General features: G+C 40.8%; 1 protein-coding gene across 1 annotated transcript; it reads right to left on the bottom strand.

Annotated features, from left to right (window-relative positions):
- Nucleotides 1–522: 522 nt before the first annotated feature.
- On the bottom strand, nucleotides 523–24139 carry pard6b (par-6 partitioning defective 6 homolog beta (C. elegans)). Its single transcript, XM_020635372.3, has 3 exons — nucleotides 23770–24139; nucleotides 21245–21467; nucleotides 523–4219 (listed from the first exon to the last, which is right to left on the bottom strand). Exons 1-3 carry the CDS (start codon nucleotides 23830–23832, stop codon nucleotides 3261–3263), a joined length of 1245 nt encoding a protein of 414 aa, XP_020491028.2. The 5' UTR covers nucleotides 23833–24139; the 3' UTR covers nucleotides 523–3260.

A 24139-nucleotide genomic window follows, 5' to 3' on the forward strand; every position in this document is an offset into this window, starting at 1 on the left:
AAACTTAATATAATATTCTCATTGAATGTAATTATGAATTTCAAACATGATACATAACAATGAACTTATTGTAAGTTTTAACATACTATATGGTAATCTTCATATTTAAAAATGTAAAATGAGAAAAGGCACCCCATACTCACGTACACTTATATAAAGTTTTTAAAAATTAGACAGTTGGTAAGACTAGAGATGGAGGAACCTGTAACCAGCTCAGATGCACAATGTATTTTGTTTCCTGCACATTGATGTGGTTTGTTTTTTTCCGGAATCTTTATGTACTTTTGCAAAGTAATATTACTTTTGTAAATTGCTTGAGGACAAAAATCTCGTTTTCACCTATGTAGCAAATCAAGCCCTCGCGAATAGAAAGTCTCAAAAATGTCCAGCAGATGGCGTCTCAACACCACTAGTTAAAAAAAGAACTGTTCTGTTGAACTTCTCTGGAGCACACTTTATTAAAGTTAACACCACCTTTAAATTTAAGATTTTCTAGACATCGACCGACACCAAACAATAAAAATTGCTACATATTAGTTTATTTTATCAGGGTCCTCCAATCAGCAATTACAGGTGTACAACAAATCACTCATACATCTCCAGTTGTAACATTTTCATTAAATGTGATAAAAATGTACATCATATATATCATCGATATGAAAATACTGACAATCTTCATTACAAATCTATACCATAAGATTTTATCTGGCAAGCAAAAATCATTGCTAGATCACATTAAAAAAAAAAAGTAACACAAAGCAAAACATGGAGCCTTGTGTTGAGGTCGTGCTAATACAACTGTTTCCCTCCCACAAAAAACAATATGATTCCAAATATTGATTAATTCACAGTATGTAAAAAAAAAACTAAAGAGTCATGTTGTGCACCAATCCTCCTGTTGCCTCAGCCAGAACAGTAAAATCACCTGCAGAGATCATCTCCTATTGGACAATAACATGTGACCAATCAGCAAACATGAATAAACAAAAACACATCCGTTATAAAAAATAAAGTCATAATATGTGTACAGGAGACAGAAATATGTAGATACATGGTTAGAGAATAAATAACAATGTAGCCGTGGTTACAATCCCAGTGTCCTGTGGTAAAGTTAGAAATAAAGACAAATAAATTAACAATGATTTCTAAAGAGTCTTCCATTCAGAGTACCAGTCATCAGCCTACTGTTTGGAATGAAAGACGACAGAATCCCACCAGCATCCAGTGTACCGTGAAAGGCAAAATAGAACAAACCTTATACATGTTCAAATTCATGATTTTTATAGAAATACAAGAGGTGCTGAGTAACTTCCTCAGCAATTTAATTGGGTTAAATCTTGATTTAGGGGTGCATTAAAATAATAAATGTTTTCAGATTCAGATTAACTCCAATTCTGAAAACACTATGAGTCCAGTCAGTGTAATTTATACAGTCTAAAATCAAATACTTCAAAAGGGGTCAGGAGTTTTAATTCAGTATTTAAAAAAATGCAAAGTTCAACTTTGACAAGAAATAATGACTTTTTTTTTTTTTTTTTTACATTTTTAAAAGTTGAGCAAGTTTTAGGCAAGAGGAAGTTCCTGACAGCCTCGTTGGGGGACCTTTCAAGAATAGAGAAAGATTTAATTGAAATGCGTATCACAGTGCAGAGCCACGTCATACAGACCTGCCTCACCTTTATCAAATACAGAACGTGAATCCATTCGTACCTGCATGTGTGTTTGTTTAAATATTCCTCATTCAGACCGGCCTTTATGTTGACATACAAGCAGTTTCTCAAGTATCACTGTATGTATCACTTAATTACTCTAAAACTCTGTGTTTAGAGTGTTTCAGTCCAGCTATTGATCAGCCATTTAGACCCGAGGTCAATATACAGTAGTTATTCAGAGTACAGTTGTTTTACATTCTCATTCAGTGTTTTTTTTTTTTTTTAAATCAATAAGAAAGGAAATACAAAAAATGAGACATGTTGCAGAAATACTGGATAGAACACTTTTCATTTGTGAATGTCTCAGAACACATCCAAGTGAACTCAGGGCTGAAAAAGAAAATCACAGATGAATATAATGTACATCACTGAGATGAGATGCAGTTTGTCGAGTCACAGTCTAGACAGAGTGAAGGAGGGAGAGAATAAACAACCGATATCACATTCACATTTTGTCAATCGAACACGTGCAGAAGAAGAGATAGCCCTCACTAGTGAAAGAACAGGAGAGTGTAACGTGAAGGAAATAAGAAAAGAGAATTGATACTAATCTGTTTTCCTCCCAGGTAGGAGAAGGGTTCTAAAATGGATCGCTTCTTCTAATTGGTCGAATAGAAACTGGTCATACAGTCACTTGTGTTATACTGTATATGCATTGTTAAAAAAACAAAACATAAAACGCAGGCTTTGTGGTAGGGGGGGTTATATTGCTCCCAATAATTATGGAAAATATCAACCTTTCATTATCAATCAGTCATTAACACAAGTAAAAGTAGGAAAAAGCTAACAACAGTGGTTAAAAGCATCCGAGCCACAAATGGACCCAGACTTGTTTCTTAGGTGGTTTATCCTCAGAAAAAGCTACACTATTATTGCAGATCTCAGCACTTGGTCAATCGTTGTGGCACTCCATCAAGTTTAAAGTACCGCAACCGTGCAACCAATCACGTTGCTGTTGTCAACCCGGGGAAGGGAGGTGGTCATAGTACGGCGCAGGGCTGAGAGAGTGGGAGGATAAGGCCAAAAAACAACCAGAGATTGTCGTAAAATGTGTGAGATGAAATGTTTCAGGGAGTGAGTACGACAGGATGTGGAATTAACCTGTTCACATGATCGTCACCTTCATATATTTATGGGACTGGACTGATGCGTGGAAATGTTTGGGATACTATTTGTCATCACTGCCCTCTAGTGGAGGCTAACATAATTACAGTTTAAGAAGTAAAAAGTAAAAATAAGTGCTTCTGGAGGATTTTATACTTTTTCACTAATCTTTTTTTGCCTGCAGGATCAGGGGGGCGTCACCACTATGGCACACTCGTGGTCATTGGCATAGGGTGAAGTGTTTGACATGTAAGTTTGTTTAAAAAAAAAAAAAAAAAAAAAGGTTTCAGCGCAATTTTTAGGCTAAATATGTACACATTTCATTGTGCTTCTCAGTTTGATGGTCCAGGATGTTCCCTCATCTAGTTTTCTGATCTGTGACTCCCACAAGTGTGTGTAGTAGTATTAAGGTGGTTCCCAGTGTTTAAAGTGTAAATGCCCAGTCTAGAGAGTTATAACAGTGCCATCTTCCTCCAGACTCCTCCTCTCTGTTGCTCTGTCAGGAGAGGGCGTACTCGAAGTAGCATTGGTGTTGCTTAGCGATCCACTGCTGCCGCTGGCTGGCAGGGTCCCATTGGCATTGATGGAGAGGGCGGAAGTGGAGCTGGTAGCAGCCCGGAGGTTTAAGTGCGGCTCGTAGCGAGGCAGCGAGGGCATGCTGTAGTTGGAGGCGGCTCGTCTGATTGGCTCAGCCTCGCCTCTTGCGTCGATCACCAGATCTTCATCATCCTCATCGCTGTCCAGATCCCCAACAGGAAAGTTTTGAATGATGTGTGTTGGCATGGAGGCAGCAGCACCTACCCCGCCGTGTGATGAGTATCCGTAGTAGCTGGCGCCGCTGTCTGACGAGCGTCCTGAGCTGCCGGATGCCGTCCCCCCTCCTCCTCCTCCTCCTCCTCCTCCTCCTCCACCACCACGAACAATATTATTTCGCTGGTTAGCAGGTTTGACTGTGATGATGAGGTTGTGGCTGTTGGCGATCATCATGTCCGTCACCTGGTCCAGAGACTTCCCAACCACCTCGATACCGTTCACCTCCAGCACCTCGTCATTGACCGCCAAGAGACCAGTGCTCTCCGCCAATCCGCCAGGCACCATGCGGGAGATGAAGATCCCCGGGACCTTCTCGAGACCCTGTGGTGTGACCCGCACGCTGGAGCCGTCACGGATGTAGAAGCCCAGCGGTTTTTCCTGGCCGTGCTTGTAAAGGCGAACGCGTCGGTGCGTCTCGGGGAGGATGTCCACGTCGATGATGGAGGAGACGGGCCGGAAGTCTCGAGGGAGGCTGATGATCACCGGAGCTTTTTTCCTGGCGGCGTCAGGCCGCAGAAGAACCGCGGAAAGCACTGTGTTTTTCTTTCTCGTCAGCGAGTCGGTGCCAAACGTCGAGTAATCAGCCTCCTCTGCAGGAAGTAGAGAAGAGGAAGAGAGGACAAAAGGGAAAAGGGAAGAGAGAAATAAAGAGGAAATACGTTAAGAAAAGCTGATAAATCTTCATTATCATCACCCTCATTACACATGAAGCTGTTATTCAGGATGACATTCTGTTGCATCATGTACTTTTGGAAGAAAGAATTATTCTTTGCAATGGAGCAGCTCTACGCCTGAGGCATCCCTGCAGGGTGTCTGTTCTGAGCACGCACACGCACACGCACACGCACACGCACACACACACACCATCGATCCCCAGATCTCCCCTCAAGTCAGACTGATGCAAAACGCCACACTAGCCAAGGGAGCTTTAAGTCCAATTTACAGCATGTTATCAGGCTTTTACAGCCATCATGCTGCGACCCGTCTCTGTGAGAGGCAGCGGAGGGCGATCAGTATGGTGATCAGTATGGTGATCAGAAATGGGGTTTCACAGAAAGATTAGCACTAAATTTGTGTCACAGCTTGCCAATGTCAATCCTTAAATCCCAAGTCTGACATTAAAATCAAGAAGCATGCAACGAATGAATGGTATGGATTAAAAAAACAGTTTGTTCATGAGTTACTGGTATGCAGATGAATCAGTGTCAGACTGCTTTAAGTTCATCAAAGCTGGGTTAAGTGTCTCTGGGCTGTTGCTTCATATTTTACATACATATTCACAAACTCACGTGTCATAAAATGTCCAACCATCAGTTACAAAGTGGTCCAGATTTAGCTGCATGAGTCACCAGGATGCCATTAAACCCTGCCCATTTATGTGTTCACCTAAAGGAGGAAGTGATCACCATCATGACACTATGGACTTTAACCCGACATGGCTGATGATAACTCTAGAACCAGGGCCAGCCAGGTAAAGGAGGGACAAACTGGACCTTGGCTCTCTAATAGTTAACCAAAAAAAAAAACCACAAGCAGCTAAACTTTAACTCTATGACTTTGATTATCTACTCTTCTTCAGTTACACTTTATAGTTCTGGTGTTATTTTTAAACTTCCATTTATAAATATGCCTAAACTTTTCACCTCTACCATATTCCTCACTTTTTGTTGTTTTTAGAGCACTCTGTTTTTAGATGAAAGTGCTCTATAAATAAAGCTCTGACAATTTTAGACTGAGTACCCCCCCCCCCCCCCCTCACTGTTTGTCTCCTTGTGAGTGAGTATTTGTGTCTGTAGCCCGCTAAAATATCAATTCATGTGGCTGACAAAGATTCCGGCTCTCATGTTCAGGTACGTACCCCACCCTCTCCATCCCTAAAACCAAAACAAAGGATCAACTGTCCCGAGAAAGAGCGACAGTCTCACGTTTCAGTTCCCATGAGGCACGAGGGTAGTGTGTATGGACACTACAATAACTTCACTTTACTTATCTAATGGGCCAACTCTTCATGAGAAGTTCAAAATAAACGGCAGAAATGGCTTCTTACGAGTGTGCGAGTACAAAATAGGTGACACATGAATTCTGTTAGAGCTTTACCTGCTTTTCCTATCAGCTTTTTTAATGCTGCAATAAAGAGGAGCATTATGCAAAATAGCATACAGATGGATATTTAAAAAGCAACAACACACACACCTCTGTCCATCCCCTGACACAAGAGTTGTTCATGCAGTGCAGTCATGCATAGAAGTAGGCGATGCTCCACATCTCATCTCTGCCATTCAATCTAGACTTCTTTCTCTCAACCATCCCTCTATCTCCAGTGTAGGAAGAGACAGAGCTAACAATAGAGTTATAGTTGAGGAGAGAGAGTAAGACAGTCCCTCAGGGCAACTCTCAGGCACACACACGGCAAAGAGATGCTGTTCCGGCTGAAAATTGTTTATGCATGCAACTTCCTTACCGCTGCACATGTAAGCCTACAGTCACACACAGAGACATTTGCAAGCACACACAAGCAGGCGTTAATTAAAACACATACAGCAGTGCACGTCATGGATGTTTAAGATCTCTGGTTAGTGGTGATGCCTGAGTTCTAATGAACTGCAGCTCTGAGTAACCCAATACCATGAAAACAAAACATAGCTACATTACAGCTCATTATAGCACAGAAGCAAAGCTCTCAGTCTAATTGGTTACAAAGGCCTATAGGCAATGCATGATATGAGACACATGCACACGCACATGTGCACACATTTCCTCTTTTGTGGAAGAGACATAACATTCTTTGTTTCTGCTTTTTTATTTACATAAAGGGAAAAATAATATTACAAGCCAAATAATCCCAGTGACAGTTAGTGGATGCGTTAAATTGTGTAGCTGTGCTTCATTTTGTGTGGTAATAGATACAATATAAAAGATTCTGAATGAATTGATAGATAGATAAGGTAAGATTTTAATTGGATACAAATTAAGAAATCTTTATGATATTACATTTTATTATTGATGGACTAGACTTACTAAACACCAAATTGTCAGAGCTTATTTCAAGGATCTGGCTTGAAATGTACTTTCAATTAACCCCTGATAGTGTCTCAGTTCGTCTAAGCCCTTCACACATTTGTAATGACTTTCTGGTTCTCCTTGTAAATATTTAAGATGGGGATTCTTTTTTTAGTGTTTGCACCAGCAAAGAGATGCATTACTGCCACCATGTGGACTGGAGGGGGGACAAGGGGAGTGGAATTAGTGCAGAGAGTACAATTTGGGCACAACTACAAAAAAAAAAGTCACTTAGTTCATTCAAATCGTCCCAAAGAACCTATGAGAAAATGCAACCACTTTACACTATGCCTGCCATATTGTGCAGCCTATTTTGGTACGAATCATAAATAGTCCCAAGCATGTTTTTCTTATCCACTTCTGGTTAATCTGTCAGTGACTGACATATTTCTGCACCATAAAGTTAATATCCCACCCTGCTTGCTGGTAAACTTACAGAAATCAAATTTAGAGCAGTACAGGGACAGTCTAGCGTAGGACATAAGTTCAATCTGATATATTAGCATCTTGTTTTCAACACAGTGTAATTCAGAGTGAAATGGATGAGTTCAAATTCTTGCAAAAACAGATTACAGCTAAGGCATAAAGAAAAACTTTAAAGTCTTCAGTCTTAAGATGTGAGCCTCTATCAGACAGAGAGGGTCTAATTAAAATGTTCTGAACCAAAATCTCCACCTATACTGGTTTTCAAAAAATACACCTGCTCTAAAAAAGGGTTGTAAAAGCGTAACCCTGAATAAAAAAATAATAACCATGCACTTGTCATGGCACTGTACAGGTCAGGTATTCAAACTATGCAGTGGTTGCTTTGATTTCCCACAATTTGAATGGAGTCAGTGAGGAGGCAAAGGAAGCGAAGCAATGGAGGAGAAAATGACAACCCAACACACATCGTCACAAGTGAGGACACATGCCGTGATGCTTGGTCATTCCTGCCTGTAGTATGACACACACACACACACACACACACACACACACACACACACACACACACACACACACACACACACACACACACACACACACACACACACACACACACACACACACACACACACACACACACACACACACACACACACACACACACACACACACACACACACACTAATGCATCTCTACCCTGCCGTTATACGGACTAAGACAACTGTGCCTAAGGAGAGGAAACCGCTTGTGCAAACTGGTGAACAGTGAACACATCATCTTCCTCAGAGCGCTCTTCTTTACACACGCTGGATGCATTATGATCCATCTCGGCTTTTAAAGAGCCAATGTTAATGGCTCACAGTAAGTGGGATACAGAGGCATAAAGGATACACTAAGTAAAACCATTAATTGATGCTTGGTAAAACATGTCTCATCTCATTATCATGTTGGCACAAATCTCATGCTAACATGATCATTTCTTACTCAGGGGACATTTAAGTTTAGGTGAACTTTGGAGAAAGAGCACGATAAATTATCTGGATTTTTAAAGCGACCCAAATGACTAGAAACTGTACGACTCACTGTCTCTTAAGTGGACTTGGTTCATGTTTACACCAAAACATCCGTACAATATTAGCAATGACAGCATTTTAACTCTAAATTCACAGTTTCAGTTTAAAGAAGATGATGGCAGGATTGACGGTTTATCACCAACGAAGGCCAGAGAAGAAGGCTCCAGAAGAACTTATTGACTTACTTATTCAAATATTAAATTCCCATTAAGTGTCAGAATATGTGTTAAGTGGAGGACAAGTCCACAAGAGAGGGATGGGAAGAGCAGCACAGTGCAGCATTGTCAACACTATCAGAATCAAACAGAAATTCTCTTCCATTCATGTGTGACTGCTTTATAGCTTTATCTCACAGAGGTCTCTATGCCCAATGAGTGCAGGAGCAATGAGTGTGCACAAGCAGACATACAGATGACAACCTATGAGCATTTCATGCTGGCCAAATGTTATTGGAAGGGATTATTGCAGGCCTTCGACATTGACACAAACAAAAACCGTAGTCTTCTTCTTTTTGTCAGAGCATTGCATGTATTGATTTATGCATACATTTGGACTTTTATGTACTCCCTTCTCTAGTCACACTTCTGCATGTTCCTGCTGTGGGACTCTCAACACATACTTCCTCAGTCACAGCTCATCTAATGGTTATGCATCATTACTATTACAATGGCGTAGGACGACAATGACTGAGTTTTTCTTGTAACATAATGATCCCTGATGACAGTAACACACCAACAATCCATTACTTCCTGGTACTTGCACTGGGAGCTGTGTCAGGGAAACCTGATACCATGAGCAGGTGAAACAACAAGATCGAAAGGAGGAACATAACAACTGTATAAGTACCACTATACTTTGAGGAAGTGCTACAACTTTAATTATTACATATACTACTACTTATTCATCAATATTTCAGGTATGAATGCATTTGAAGTGATATAATGTATAAAAAGTAGAGCCTAACCGATTTATCGGCCAGCCGATAATATAGGCCGATATTAGCATATTAAGTTACTATCGGTAACGTCTAATTTTATCGCAGATATGCACTGATATTACTAGATTTATTCATCAGTCAAAATGCATTTAATCTAAGTATCATTGTATGACACTAGCAATAAAGATTTCTGGCTGTCACCAGCAGAGTGTGCTCTATAGATTACTGGATATCTTTTCCACAAGTGTTTGATAACTGCATTTGATAAATACATGTAATAAATGTGTATCTACATCTATCAATTTCTAAAGATCAAACATAGATCAAAGAAAGATATTATCGGCTGATTTATCGGTATCAGATTTTTCTCTTCCTAATATCGATATCCGCATCAGCCACAGAACTCCCGTAGCGTTCGGCCCCTAATAAAAAGTAGAATAATCTTTAATTATGAGGCTCAATATCTTGTACAAGACTTGTATTATTACAACTACTGGAGTGGTCAGAGCAGATGCTGTATATTAATCTGTAAATAAATACTATGAGTAAATGTACCAAAATATGCATGTGTAGTGCTGTAGCTGAAAGCAAGGACCTTTTTATAGTAAATAAAACTGTTGCCCATAAAACCTTCAGTCATGAGAGTCCAAAAATAAAATGTCTCAAGGATCTGAGCTTAAAAAAAAAAAAAAACTGAAAAAAAGTGAAGCGGTTGATGGTTGTGGTGTTCTGGAAACACTCAGGTTCTGTGATGACAAGCCGGGAAATTTACCCCAGAGTCGGAGTCATGGTGCTCCTGACACAGAACAATAAGAGGGGGGAGACGACACACAGCTTGTGTGGAGGAGAAAAAACAGGGGTGGTGTACAAAAAAAAGAGAAGTGAAACAGACAGGAGGGACTGATATTTACCAAATATACACACAGGGCATAGAGAAGAAAAGAAGAGAGAGGAGGAGGAGGAGGAGGAGGAGGAGGAGGAGGAGGAGGAGGAGGAGGAGGGGGTGATAGAAAAAACTTTAAAGGAGTAAATTCCCGGAGTGTTACTATTCCTGGCTTGGTTAGCATACCTCCCTGGCACAGCCTAGATAAAAGTGCTTTAATGCTGCTGATAAGACGGAGAAAAAAAAAAAAAGGGAAGGAGGGAGGTCAAATTGCTTAGAGGAAAAGAAGAGGAGCAGAAAGAAAACAGCAGGCTACGCTACACGATGCACTGATATGAGAGTGCTGCTTGGGAAAGTAAGATGCTGCACAGACCTGCAGAGGTGTGAGGTAAACTGGAGCAAAGACAAAGCCTCAATGTGTGATTAACATGACAATTTGAGGAATTACTTATTAAATGAATAATTCAAAAGACCCCAGTAATGAACATTACCCTGCCTTTAGGTCTCCTCAAATAATCTCACTCATGAATTCTGTATTACACTCATCATTCTTGCTTTATTAGGCTGGCCTGACACGAGCTACTTATCAAAAAACACCCAAACCAAAATCTACACTGTAGAAGAAACCAGCTTTAATGTAACGTACAGTCAACACAGCTTAAACGGAGGCTTAGTACCTGTAACACATTATATTTGCTAGTCTGCACTAAAGCAATTCCATCAATTTTTGAATGTGCCGACATAGACATTTCTTCCCTTCCTGTTACATCTCCTCTCCTCCCTATCCACACATTTTCCTCTCCTGTGCCCTTCATCTGTCTCTCAGTCAGTCGTCCATCACTCAGTAGACGCCTCCACCTCTTTCAGATTCTCTTCTTTCTGCCTCCTTAATCACTCTCTTTCCTTTCAGTTCTCCTCTCTCTGTTCATCCTCTCAATGCTGTGATTTTTGAACCCCCTGCTATTACAGGTAAATCTAGCACAGGACTCACTGGTCCTTTGAGGCCTGAGTGGGAAAACAAATCCCCTCTGTCTGGGACAGTGAGTGGGACTGAGAAGAGAAGTATTCTGCTGATGAGAAGCATAAGCACATGGCGTGTAGTATGGGCTTGTAGAGGAACTACTTCTGGTGCTTGTACTTGGTCAAGCTCTCAGAGTAGCTAGGAGCAGGGATGTCCCTGGGGCTGAGGCTGGATTTGAGCTTGGGACATGGTGGGGTAAGGGAAAGCCACATGTCATTTGGGGATGAAGGTTTCATTATAGGGGGTTGGGTTTGGGGTGAGGTGACTAAACCTGGGTCTGATAAACCGAGTCTTCTACGCAGCCCTGCAACGTTTAGTTTCCAAGAGGAGTCGGGAGAGGAAGGACAAGTTGTTGGGGAGGATGGAGGAGGAGAAGGAGGGAGGGAGGAGCCTCTGTGTGGGCTTGGAGGACCCAGGTCCAACCTCCCAAGCCTGTCCCCCATGTGTCGAAATAGGGACTTAAAAGGGGAGGGTCGATTAGAGGGACTCTGTGCTTCTGACTCTGTCCTGCCTTCAGCATCTGCCTCTGGATACAACACAGCCAACCTGTAATTAGATCTGACCACTCAAGCAAATCCATCAATGCCAAGATAAACTTTTAGCAAATTGCATTGACACTAAAGCAATGAAAGACTAAAAAGCATTACCAACTGCAGAACATTAAATTGTACAAACCATGACTTACCCAAATCTTAAATGAAAGGTAAGATTAGATACAAAGATAATTCATACTCTAAAAATGTATATCAAGATTATTAGGCTTCATAAGATAAAGTGTTTAATCAACAGTGTTTTGAAGAGCTGTACCCTACTCAGAACTTAAGTCAGCTGGCTATTCAATTTAAATCTTTGACTTTTTATTCCTTCTTTTTCAGTTCAGCACTATCCTTTACTCCTATACAAACCTTTAAAAATCCAATGTTTATCATGCATGCTAGCTGCCTTCCCAACAGCTAGACTCTCTTAAAGGTACCTCTGAAGGTGGTACAGAGGGGAGATTACTTCATCCCCCATTACGCCTCTGTGACAGTCACAGAGGAGTAATAAATACTGTGCTTGAAACAGTCTTAATAGAGCTTACGTCACTTAACACCAACGAAGTTCCAGTTTCTGGACAACTGAATCGTTAAGTTCTCAGAAAATCAAGATGAACCGAAGCTAGTGCCACCTTGACTCGCTGCACCCAAAGGCCAATTTAAAAAGGGACACAGAATTAATTGCTTCTTTCAGTGTAATTAAGGTAACCTGGTGTGATTTAGAGAGGAGGAAACTTCTGTTGAAAATATCCCGGTAAAATAAAATGTTTTGACAAAAAACAGTGGCATCATTTGGATACTCTTTGTTTTGTGGTTTAGAGCCACCATGCTGTTGCGCCTAACACTTTGTGTAAAGTGAAGCTGCTTAAAGTACACAGAATTGACAGAGAAATTGTGAGTGGAGTCCGGGGCTTCTAAACTGATGAGATCAACTCAAGACTTCATAGAAACATCCCCAGCCTTTTTATAGCTAAATTTCCTTCACACTTCTGCAAACAGCTTTTCTTGTTTAGCTGGCAGAGGATTAGATACAGTTGCAAGAAGAAGTATGTGAACCCTTTGGAATTTCTTAGTTTTCTGATTAAATTGGTCATAAAATGTGTTCTGATCTTCATCTAAGTCTCAACAATAGACAAACACAGTCTGCTTAAACTAATACCACACAAACAATTATGTTTTCATGTTTTTGTTCACAGTGCAGGGTGGAAAAAGTATGTGAACCCCTAGGCTAATGACTTCTCAGAGCTAATTGGAGTCAGGAGTCAGCCAACCTGGAGTCCAATCAATGAGACCAGATTGGAGGTGTTGGTTAAAGCTGCCCTGCCCTATAAAAAACACACTTCAGTTTTGAGTTTGCTACTCTCAAGAAGCATTGCCTGATGTAAACCACGCCTCGCACAAAAGAGCTCTCAGAAGACCTACGATTTAGAATTGTTGTCTTGCATAAAGCTGGAAAGGGTGACAAAAGACTCTCTAAAAGCCTTGATGTTCATCAGTCCACGGTAAGACAAATTGTCTATAAATGGAGAAAGTTCAGCACTGTTGCTACTCTCCCTAGAAGTGGCCGTCCTGTGAAGATGACTGCAAGAGCACAGCGCAGAATGCTCAATGAGGTGAAGAAGAATCCTAGAGTGTCAGCTAAAGACTTACACAAATCTCTGGCACATGCTAACATCTCTGTTGACGAATCTACGATACGTAAAACACTAAACAAGAATGGAGTTCATGGGAGGACACCACGGAGAAAGCCACTGCTGTCTAAAAAAACAGCTGCACGTTTGAAGTTTGCCAAAGAGCACCTGGATGTTCCACAGCACTACTGGCAAAACATCCTGTGGACAGATGAAACCAAAGGTGAGTTGTTTGGAAGGAACACAAAACACTATGTGTGGAGAAAAAAAGGCACAGCACACCAACATCAAAACCTCATCCCAACTGTGAAGTATGGTGGAGGGGGCATCATGGTTTGGGGCTGCTTTACTGCATCAGGGCCTGGACAGATTGCTATCATCGACGGAAAAATGAATTCCCAAGTTTATCAAGACATTTTGCAGGAAAACCTCAGGCCATCTGTCCACCAATTGAAGCTCAACAGAAGATGGGTGATGCAACAAGACAACGACCCAAAGCACAGAAGTAAATCAACAACAGAACGGCTTCAACAGAAGAAAATACACCTTCTGGAGTGGCCCAGTCAGAGTCCTGACCTCAACCCGATAGAGATGCTGTGGCATGACCTCAAGAGAGCGATTCAAACCAGACATCACAAGAATATTGCTGAACTGAGAAAGTTTTGTAAAGAGGAATGGTCCAAAATTCCTCCTGACCGTTGTGCAGGTCTGATCTGCAACTACAGGAAACGTTTGGTTGAGGTTTTTGCTGCCAAAGGAGGGTCAACCAGTTATTAAATCCAAGCGTTCACATACTTTTTCCACCCTGCACTGTGAATGTTTACATGTTGTGTTCAATGAAAACATATAATTGGTTGTGTTGTATTAGTTTAAGCAGACTGTGTTTGTCTATTGTTGAGACTTCGATGAAGATCAGAACACATTTTATGGCCAATTTATGCAGAAAATTAGGAAATTCCAAAGGGTTCACATATTTTTTCTTGCAACTGTACATTGCAGGAATCTTTAACTAAAAAGGCAGTATCTTAGAATTATCAATCTCTCTGCCTTATGAAGCCTCATATTACAGTAGCTTCAGGATAAATAGTGAAATATTTTGTTTTCCCATAATGAAGGCTGTGGATTTTGTTCCATATCACTTGTATTGTAATCATGTAATGAGGGCATGTCTATACTGCCAGTGCCTATATACAAAGAAAACACTTTCCACATCAACCTTTTTAATGTGAGCATCCTTTATCATTGAGATTTTATATAGCTTCATAAAAGACTCTGATTAGAGGAAGAATGAGGAGCATACATGTTATAAACAGAGCCAGTTAAAGGAGCGGCATGTCTGAGCAGGGCCAAGGAGAGTAAATATGAAGGAATGGTGTGCTGAAAGAAATTCTAAGATAAGCGTATCAGTTATCATGCTTCACATGAATAACACTATTCCACTAAGCCTGGGGGACTGAAAGTATGCTTTTTAATTACAAATGTGCAAGAAACACCTGTCCACATGCAAGCCACAACAAAACAATATTTCTGATTAGCAAAAGATTATAATGTATATTTTATTTTGGGTAGAAACCAATTCAACTCTTTGATGATTTGATCTGTTTGAACACCTTTCTGCTCACACATACACAACTTTCATTTGTCAGATACAAATGAATGACTGCACACTCGTGTCTTTGTTCAGAGAAATCTACCACCCATAGAGCAGCCCTTTGAAAGCCAGTGACAAGAACTCAAATGGCATATGCTTAAAGAAAAAAATGACGACAGCTGCAATAAATCGGTTGGCATTTATGGCATGTTTCTGAGTGCATAGCTGACAGAGATCAAAAATCCAATAAAACATGACCTACCTGACACTATCGGTATACACTGCTTCATTTTCCTTTGTTGCCTTTGTCCAAAGTACAGCTCGCTTAATACGGCCCACTTTTCCCTCCCTCCATCCCCAAACATCTTCTGTGATTTCTCAGCTTCTCTCTTTATTGCTAAAAGTGTAAGGGCTGGGTGATATGGAAAAAATATGATCATGGTCAGTAATGTTTTCTTTTTACATTTTTATTGATATCTTTCTGATATTACTCCCACTTTGAGGAAAATCCTGTTGATGTCAAGATATTATTATATATCCTAGTTTTTTAAAAAAAAGAAGAGAATATCTAGAGCTGCATCTGCCAGCACTTTATCTCCCTTTCTCTTTTAGTTGTACACACTGTAACATTATTGTCTTACATTAATAACTAACATTAGTTGAATTATGTACTGAGATATATTACCCATGGCTACTAGTCAACATTTCAGTTTCTCCCCTGCCCCTCTTTGCTTTCTCTTTCCACATTGGTCAAAAGTGCTTATCCCTCCTCTGTGTTTCTCATTCACTATTATTTTTACAGAAGCGCCCACAGCCCCCCCCATGAACTCTATCCATTCATCCTTCCTAACTGACTCCTAGCTGAGAAATCCTGACAGTCTCTATAACAAAGAGCCTGGATTCCCACTGTCTTCTCCTTACTTTTCTTCCACCGCCCTCCCTCCATCTTTGTTCAGCCTGCACAAAGTCTCATCCAACCAGGTTTTTCAAGATCAAGTTTTTAACCAGGCTGTGCTCTCTCTCTTGCTCTCTTTCCTTAAATGCTCTCTGCTTTATTAAGCCTTTTCTCCTTCTCCTCCCCTAACGTTCACCATCTCTTTCCCTGTCCATTAACACACCGTGTTAAACGAGCCAGTGCTCTGCTGCCTGGGGTCCAGTCTGGCCTGCTGTCCTGTCTAATCTAGCCAGCAGACTTGATCAGAGGCTGGCCACATTCCACCCAAAATGCCAACTCCCTCACTCCCTTCGACCTCCATCTCTTGCGCTCTCTCTTTTATTTCTCTCTCTCTCTCTCTCACCCTCCCCAGCTTGGGCCTCACTCTGCATTCCTCCCTCACTAATACTATATTCCCACTTTTTGTCCTCTCTCCCTCTCCCTCTCTTGTTGAACTACTATCACACTAACACTGCACTCTCCCTGTTCCACTCTTCCTTAATTAGATGCCTTTCATAAACAATGCCTTTTCCCTTGTCCTCTCTTAAATACTCTGTCCTTTTCATCCTTCCATCTCTTATTATTAGACACAAATATGTTCCTCCTCCATGCATTCCTACTCTGGTGCTACGAAGCCGTCGTTCCCTCTCATAATTACATGCAGCATGCAGGGGAATAATTCATGCTCTGTGGAAATAAAGAAATTCAAAGCAGGAGCAGCTGATTTTGTATGATTTTCAGATCAGATTGTGCTCTAAAACTTGTCCCCTGCGCTCCTTGGGGAAAATGATATTTATTACACCTGCCAGCTCTTTGTCTCTCTCGATCTAATCCTTTCATCTTGCAGATCTCAGCTCACGATAGAAATTGTTTTTTCTTACATGTTCTATCACCCTGGCACATTCTGACTTGTATATTGTGTCTCTTCTGTCACATTATTTGCCCATCTCTCTAAAGCTACATTATTTTTTCATTATTTCACAGACTCAGATCATTGCTCCCTAACTCCTGCTCTGATACTTGCTTGGGTGTGTAGACTTTGTCCATGCTGTACTTTCACACTGTATGTTTTCTTTTCTCTTGTTGGATGACTCATGTACTGGTTACTGATTACTCACCCAGTCCCTGCTGGGATAAGCAAATAAAAGCATTCCTGTCCCTCTCCATACCTTTACCCTCCACCTTACAGCTGATAAGTAAAGACCCATTCAGGGCTGAAACTAAGCGAGCAATGAGCAACGTCACCAAACAAACCCACACCCTGAAAGGTTGAAAAGGTGCCACCGCTACATGGACGACAACCTGGAAACCCTGTAGAGTTTGTGTGAATACACAAAGAATGTTCTAGATGACTAACGAGGACAAACATGGTGTCACTCTAACCAAGAAAATATCATCTGACAACTGCTTTTGCAAGCAACACAAGATACACCTGTGCATGACTCACAGTTTCTCCAATACCAGTCGTGCTTTGATCAGAAACAATATCCGGGATGCAACTTTCAAGAAGGTCTGTATGACCTATGACCAACTAAAATATCACATCATGAGCAGCAATGTAACTTGTGCTAATCAATCACTGTTGACTCTGTTCTTTTCAAGGCACCATTTCGTAAAAGCTTCATCATTGACATCATTGTATTTAATTTCCTGGATTCTCAGGATCAAGTATTTTTTAAAGGCTCTGAGTCTTTATGATCATCACTTCAAAAACAAATATCACATCTGATTACCTCCAACTCAAGCTAAGTAGAGGAGATTTGATCCAACAAGCGGTAGGCCGAGGTGCACTTCACCAACATCTAAAAATAAACAATAGTCACCATACTGGGGTTATATCCATATAACTCAATGGCTGGTTTTGTCTTAGCTTACCAAACACTACAATTCTCCTAAATTTACATTAAGTATAGAAAAGGATTGTTCAAAACATTTGTCTAGTCCTCACTTTTGTTTCTATCAGTGAATCCCTGAATGTGCTGCCTGGAGGAGGTTTTAGTCATTATTAATCAGATGGTTTACCTCTGACACAAACACAAAATGAACTGCAACAACATTAGAGTATCAGACATATCCTACTATGAACTAAAGTTATAGAACAACAGAATAAACAGACATTCAGAGCATTTCTTTAAATGTTTGCAACACTGCTCGTGGCCTGTTCTGCATCCTCCCTAAGCCTTAATGAGACTCAATAACTGTTAAGCCACCTATGAACGGGGCCTCTTCACTGCTGCCATGACAACCAGTAAACAGTGGACACCTCACTGCCAGCTCGATCGCCATCACCACATTGTTCAAGGATCGGGGGAGAGTTGAGAGATGTAGGAAATACCCAGTGCAGTGGACTTGTGTTGGTGTGTGATGAATGAATCAGTTTAAAAAATGGCCGGCATAGACTGAGTCCACACACAGTCACAACCACTTAGACCACTTTTTTTCAGCAGCGAACAATACGTCAGTAATGGCCGGTCAGTGGTGTAGCGTTAATGCCGAAACAACAACAATGTGGGCATTATTCAAGAAGCAGACCACAACAATACAACTCACAGCCTTACATCCCTCCCTCTAGTATCAACCCATCAAACAAAACCTGCTAACACTCACTGAGGACACAGATCAAGTGTTGTTTTTAAGATACAAACACAAAGATAACTGTGTCACAGCACTTTTCTATGAAGGCCAAGTGTTGTAACAACTGTGAGTGTACACTGTGGTCTAGTCTAAAGTCCTGCTCTTATGCAGTAATGGCCATCAGATCATAGCTGACCTTACAGAGTTACAGTTTTAAAGGACATTCAGAAGTATTGGTCTAAAAAATTAAAAGGCAGCTTTTAATTGTAGCTTATAAATACTGGAATGAAACAACATGGTGCTCTAAAAAATAAGCAGAGATTGTGCAATTACTCAGCTGTGAGGGGCTGATGGCGATGGTAGGGTTGTTCAGGTATGACAAAATATGACACTCCTACTATGACCTTCATTCTTCATTGCTGATAACAAAAATGTAGCGTAACATGACAACATGGATAACAGGATAACATAACAGCGTAATAACATGCATCCCTTACACAATCTCGTGTGTGAACAAGAGTGTTTTTAGTGGGAGGCTACAGCAACTAAGCTGCAAAAAGGACAGATTTAAAAATACTTTTTTACCTACTGCAATTGCACTTTATAACGACTCCCCTTTAAGTAAGGACAGAAGACATTTAAACTTTTAAACTTTAACCTGAGCTGCATATATCAAACTGTATTTTGCACCTGTATATTTGCACACTTGACTGCTTTTTTATAACAATTCTTTATTTATCTGTCATACTATACACTGGCAGAGCTAGTGTTTTGTACTGTTATCTATGAGTATCAGCTACTTATACACATGGACCATCCATACCACTTTTTTTTTATCCTGGCTATGTTTTGTGGGCTCATGTTTTTTGTATGGGTGGGATATGTATGTATATATGTGTTGTGTTGTGTGTTTGTATGTATGCTGGCTGCTGGAACACCTAAATTTCCCTGCTGGGATGAATAAAGTATATCTTATCTTTTCTTTAAAATAGGCTTTTCTTAATGGACCATCTTCTTTTAGTGTAGGGCCGTTTGTGGGGATACAAACAACATGATAAATGAGGCAAAAAAGGTCTTATAATAATAAAAACAAATTCTATTAAAAATCATTTCATATTGTATCAATTATTCCGTCCGATATATGAGATGGCCCATGTTATCTTTCAATTTGGGCTTGTAGTAGCCCAAAATGTGGTACCTGCATATTTGCTTTGATTGGTTGACAATGTATAATAACACTGAATATAATTCAATTATGTTACTGATAAGGCGGCAGCCCTCTAACTAACCTTTCATATTCACATCAACCACGATATACATCTTATTCAGTAGAGTAAGAAACTCTAATACTACAATGTCATACCAGTGACTTTGGCGTGTATATATATATATATATATATATATATATATATATATATATATGTCTGAAGTTCACTTCATTCCAGCAGCGAACAACTCAATGTATAGCAATCAGTAGAAATATTTACAAGTGCCTGAGAATACATAATAATTTCTCTAAAAGCTGCTAATTTGCTGCATCTGCACACTGCAAAGCTTTTTTAGCGGGGATCAACTGGTGCTAAGCAGTAAGGTGAATGGGAGGGGGGGTGCGGGCGGCGTGGTCTGCAGGGGGTTGTAGCTTGTGTGTGTGTCTCCTGTCTTTGTTCTATCTTTTCTAAAGGCTGTGCGTGACTGATGTGTGATGCCTGCTTGCCTGGATGTTTTCCTGTGTGTGTGTGTGTGTGTGTGTGTGTGTGTGTGTGTGTGTGTGTGTGTGTGTGTGTGTGTGTGTGTGTGTGTGTGTGTGTGTGTGTGTGTGTGACCATCAGTGAGCCCAGTGAGGGGCTGGTGTCTGGAGTGTGTAATTGAAACATGGTCCCATGCAGCGCTACACAGTGACCCCCACTAATCTCCCCCTGACAAAGTGGCTTAGCTTCTATAGGGTCATATGGCACGGCGAGACAGCTTAAACACAACAGACCCCGCTGTCCGGCCTGTCCTGACCAGCAGACCCTCTGGACCCCCTAATGCAACAGGTCATACTCTGCAAATCATTAGTGAAGGACGCACTTAAAAAAATCAGAATTTTATACAAGTCAGCTGACAATAAGTTTACAGTAATCCTGACTCATGAGAAAACATGTTAATCAAAACATTACGGTAATTAAGCCAACAGTTCCAGGTTGTAAAACTAACTACCTCCCTCAGCCAATGAAGAGATGAACAGATCCTCAGTGATACCAAATTCTGTATCAGCAGAACAATAATATGCTGTGTATGAGTGTGAATCTGGACATGGGTTAAAAAATAAGGAAACAAAATATCATAGGATATGTTACGATATATTCCAATACAGAAAGAAAATAAATATCTGATTTCAGGAAAAGTGTCTCAGTTTTATGAACACCAACATGTGAAGACCAGGAGTAAAGAAAAGTCACATCTTTTTAGCACAATCACAAAAATGGGACGTGCACATCTAACTATACGAGTCCCTGCAACCTCCAACAACAACAGCTTTTTGTGCTGTCTGAACTTACACTGTCCTACATCTTGACCTCATCAGTTTTGTCCATACACAAAACTGTGTCAGAGCAAGGTCCCTGACCTTTAGCTGTGTGGTTATAGAGGGACACCAAAGGATATAGCTAGAGGACACAGCTGTTGAGTAGCTTGTTTGCAATGACAACTCAATAAGGAGTTAGGCAATATACAACCTTCTAAACTAAAAAGGTGAGGTGATACCTTGTTTTTCTTTTTTAATTAAGACAGAATAAACAAAGCTTAATAGCACACTCTACTGTACAACAGCCTATCCAATTTGTCAATGCTGTACACTTTAAAGCTAATGCTAATGCTTTGTTTATATTTCCAGTGGAAAGCGGATCCGACCTAACAACCAGGTGGACAAACCAGAACTCTTAGTTCAAACACTTCCTCTGTGCTTACCTTTCCTCTGCAGAAACAGCCTGAGTAGAGGGCTAGCTGTGGAGATGGCTTTGTGGTAGTTGTCGTCATTATTGATGGGCAGCAGGTCGCCATGCACGTCGGCGTAGCCGACCAACAACTCCACATTGGGGATGCGATGTACGTGCTGCAGGAGGCCATAGAACTCGTCAAAGCGGCCTGGCTTCGATCGATCCAGAGAGAATCGACGAAACTCTGCACCAAACTGAAGAGGAGTAGATATGCAAACATTACTCATGAGCGAATAATGGTGAAAACAAATATGCTTATGTGGGGATCTCAGAAACGACTTATTTCAGAGCCAAACAAACCATGAGAGAGCTAAGATGTATTAGATATGTATGAAATATTAAGAAGATTTGGGGATGTAGCAGACAAGCACGCAGTGTCCCAGTAGTTTATCAAGTTTCAAAACAGCTAACACACTGTATGTGATGAAGTATTAATGAGGACTTTGTGATGTTTATACACTCTTTTCTTAAAAAAAAAAAAAAAACAATATTTATTTTCTAATTTTAAGTGTTTCCAGGGTTATAACAACAACAGTCCAGCTAAACCCCTCCCAAAACCTGTAAAATAACAGAATAATTAATAACATAAATAATAGAACTAAATAAATGAATAAACAAGCAGATAAATAAATGAAATTTCAAAGAAGTCCCTTTTGTTGGAATTTAGGATAGAAAGTATGGCATTGAAATGTGAAGCAGAAAAAAGTGAATGAATAAGAATAATTTACATAAAACCAAACTGTTTGGAACAGAAAAAGACACGTTTAAGTTGGCATGAAAGTGACTCAGTAACTGACCCTTGATATGCCCGGACGGGTACTGAATAATGTTACAAATGTATAATTTTTTCCAAGAACAGGCTCCCTAACTTTCTCGAGACACACATCAGCCAAGAAGAAATTGAGAAATTCTGAAAAAAAATTGCTCTACCTGTTGACTGATTGATCAGTAGATCAAGGATACATTTTAGACTGTCACATAAACTTCAAAATTGGCATTAGTGCTGGGCAATATGACCAAAAATAATTGCTTAACAATCTGATATTAAGCTGTCATTGGCTGATTTTAACAGATGTTTACAGCTTGCTGTCTAGTAAAACCTGCAGTGTCACACACATTTCTGTGTTGGCTGTGTGCCTCTTTTTGAGATGTTGGTATAATTAAGTCGTAGTGCTGCTCAAAGTACAGACTTTAGACAGGTTTTTCAGCAGACACTAGTTTGCTTCACGTCAGTTACTGCCAAACGGAAACACTTCTAGTCGAGCGAGTTCCCCTTTTGGGAAATAATCTCTGCCTTATAAGCACAAAATCCGGCCGTCATGAATACATTTTACATGTGCCTGGAGATACCATACAGAGAGTTATTTCTGTTGTTAATAAAGGCTCAATTTCAGCACATATGCACTGCCACCAAACATTTTGCTGGCATTCGAGTAACAAAGTGTGGTGTGTCTGGATGAATGGCTGCAAATGCCTAGTCCTCAGACAACTGTTTAGCTGAGACAGAGCATTATGTCCCATTGGTGGTGTTGATTAAAAGTACCAAGTGTTGTGGTTACTGTTGCCCAGTGCTGACAAAAGATGATCTGCAATTCACTGCCAGCCTGGACTCTCATCAGCTTTGTCCATTAGTGAAGAGCAGAATTATAGCAATAACAGGTTTAGGTCCAGGGATAGTCTCAAATAGGTACATTTCACAAGGATACAAAAATACAATACATCCTAAAGGACCCTGGACTGCTCAGTCTTAAGAGCATATTATAACTTTCTGCAAAACTTGTATTGTTACTGTTCACTCAGGAGCTAGTGTCACTAACAGAAAGGTCACAGTTTGTGTAAACATATGTAGTTAGGTAAAGTGTGTGTGTGTGTGTGTGTGTGTGTGTGTGTGTGTGTGTGTGTGTGTGTGTGTGTGTGTGTGTGTGTGTGTGTGTGTGTGTGTGTGTGTCACAGTGTCACAGACAGGAGGCGGGCAGCATGTGGCGGAAGGAGCCATGAACCGTATGACACCTGTAAGCACAGGAGTACGCCCTCACAAAAGGCAGATCACAACAACACGACATAACGGGCCAAATCTCAAGCCAATATCTTGAACATGTTGTCCACTTCACATGTGGTTGAGCTGTAAGAAACACTTGACTTGAACTTTTTCGTCATGTTTGGTGAAATGAGCAGAGGGAGCGGCGGATGAGGCTGTGACAGGTGACACTGCCTCACTGCGGCGTCAGCTGACAATAATAACTACCTTCAAACTTACTATTATATCAAGTTACAATCTAACTACACCTCAATTTGAATAAATGTTTTAAATATGTTAAGCCATCAGCGATGTTAGTCAGTGAAACATAACCTGTGTTGTTTTTTTACGTTAGTTGTGTAATTTGTGCGACATCATAAGTTGCTATCGAGCCACTTAGCAGGCTAACTTAAATTAGCCTGAGTAGTCGTCTTGTAGAGAGTAAAGGCTTACAAACATAAAGAAGTCTCAATAAGTACCTTGCTCTTCACCTCCACGGCACTCAGAGATCGGTTGCTCGGCACTCGGTGGTTTTTGTTCATGTTTCGCTAGCAGCGGGACCGCCGCCAAAGCCCTCACACTCGCCCTGCTCCTGCCGCCGCCGCCGCCGCTCGGTGTCCGTATTCTCTATTTGTTTCCTCCGTCCCGTTAAACACAGACTGTCCCACGACTCCTCGACGTCCACCGGGTTTACGGTTGTCTCTCCAAGAATACGACAACGGCTGCCAACCAGCCGAGCTCACCCTGTAAACTTATCTCCTCTCATACTGACCGCTGCCTGCGTCTCTCTCTACACCACTACAGAGTACTGTGACTGTCGGTCTACCTCTTCCCATGACTCCCTGTGTG

The sequence above is a fragment of the Labrus bergylta genome, chromosome 12, assembly GCF_963930695.1.
Source record: "Labrus bergylta chromosome 12, fLabBer1.1, whole genome shotgun sequence".
In the NCBI taxonomy this organism is placed as follows: domain Eukaryota; kingdom Metazoa; phylum Chordata; class Actinopteri; order Labriformes; family Labridae; genus Labrus; species Labrus bergylta.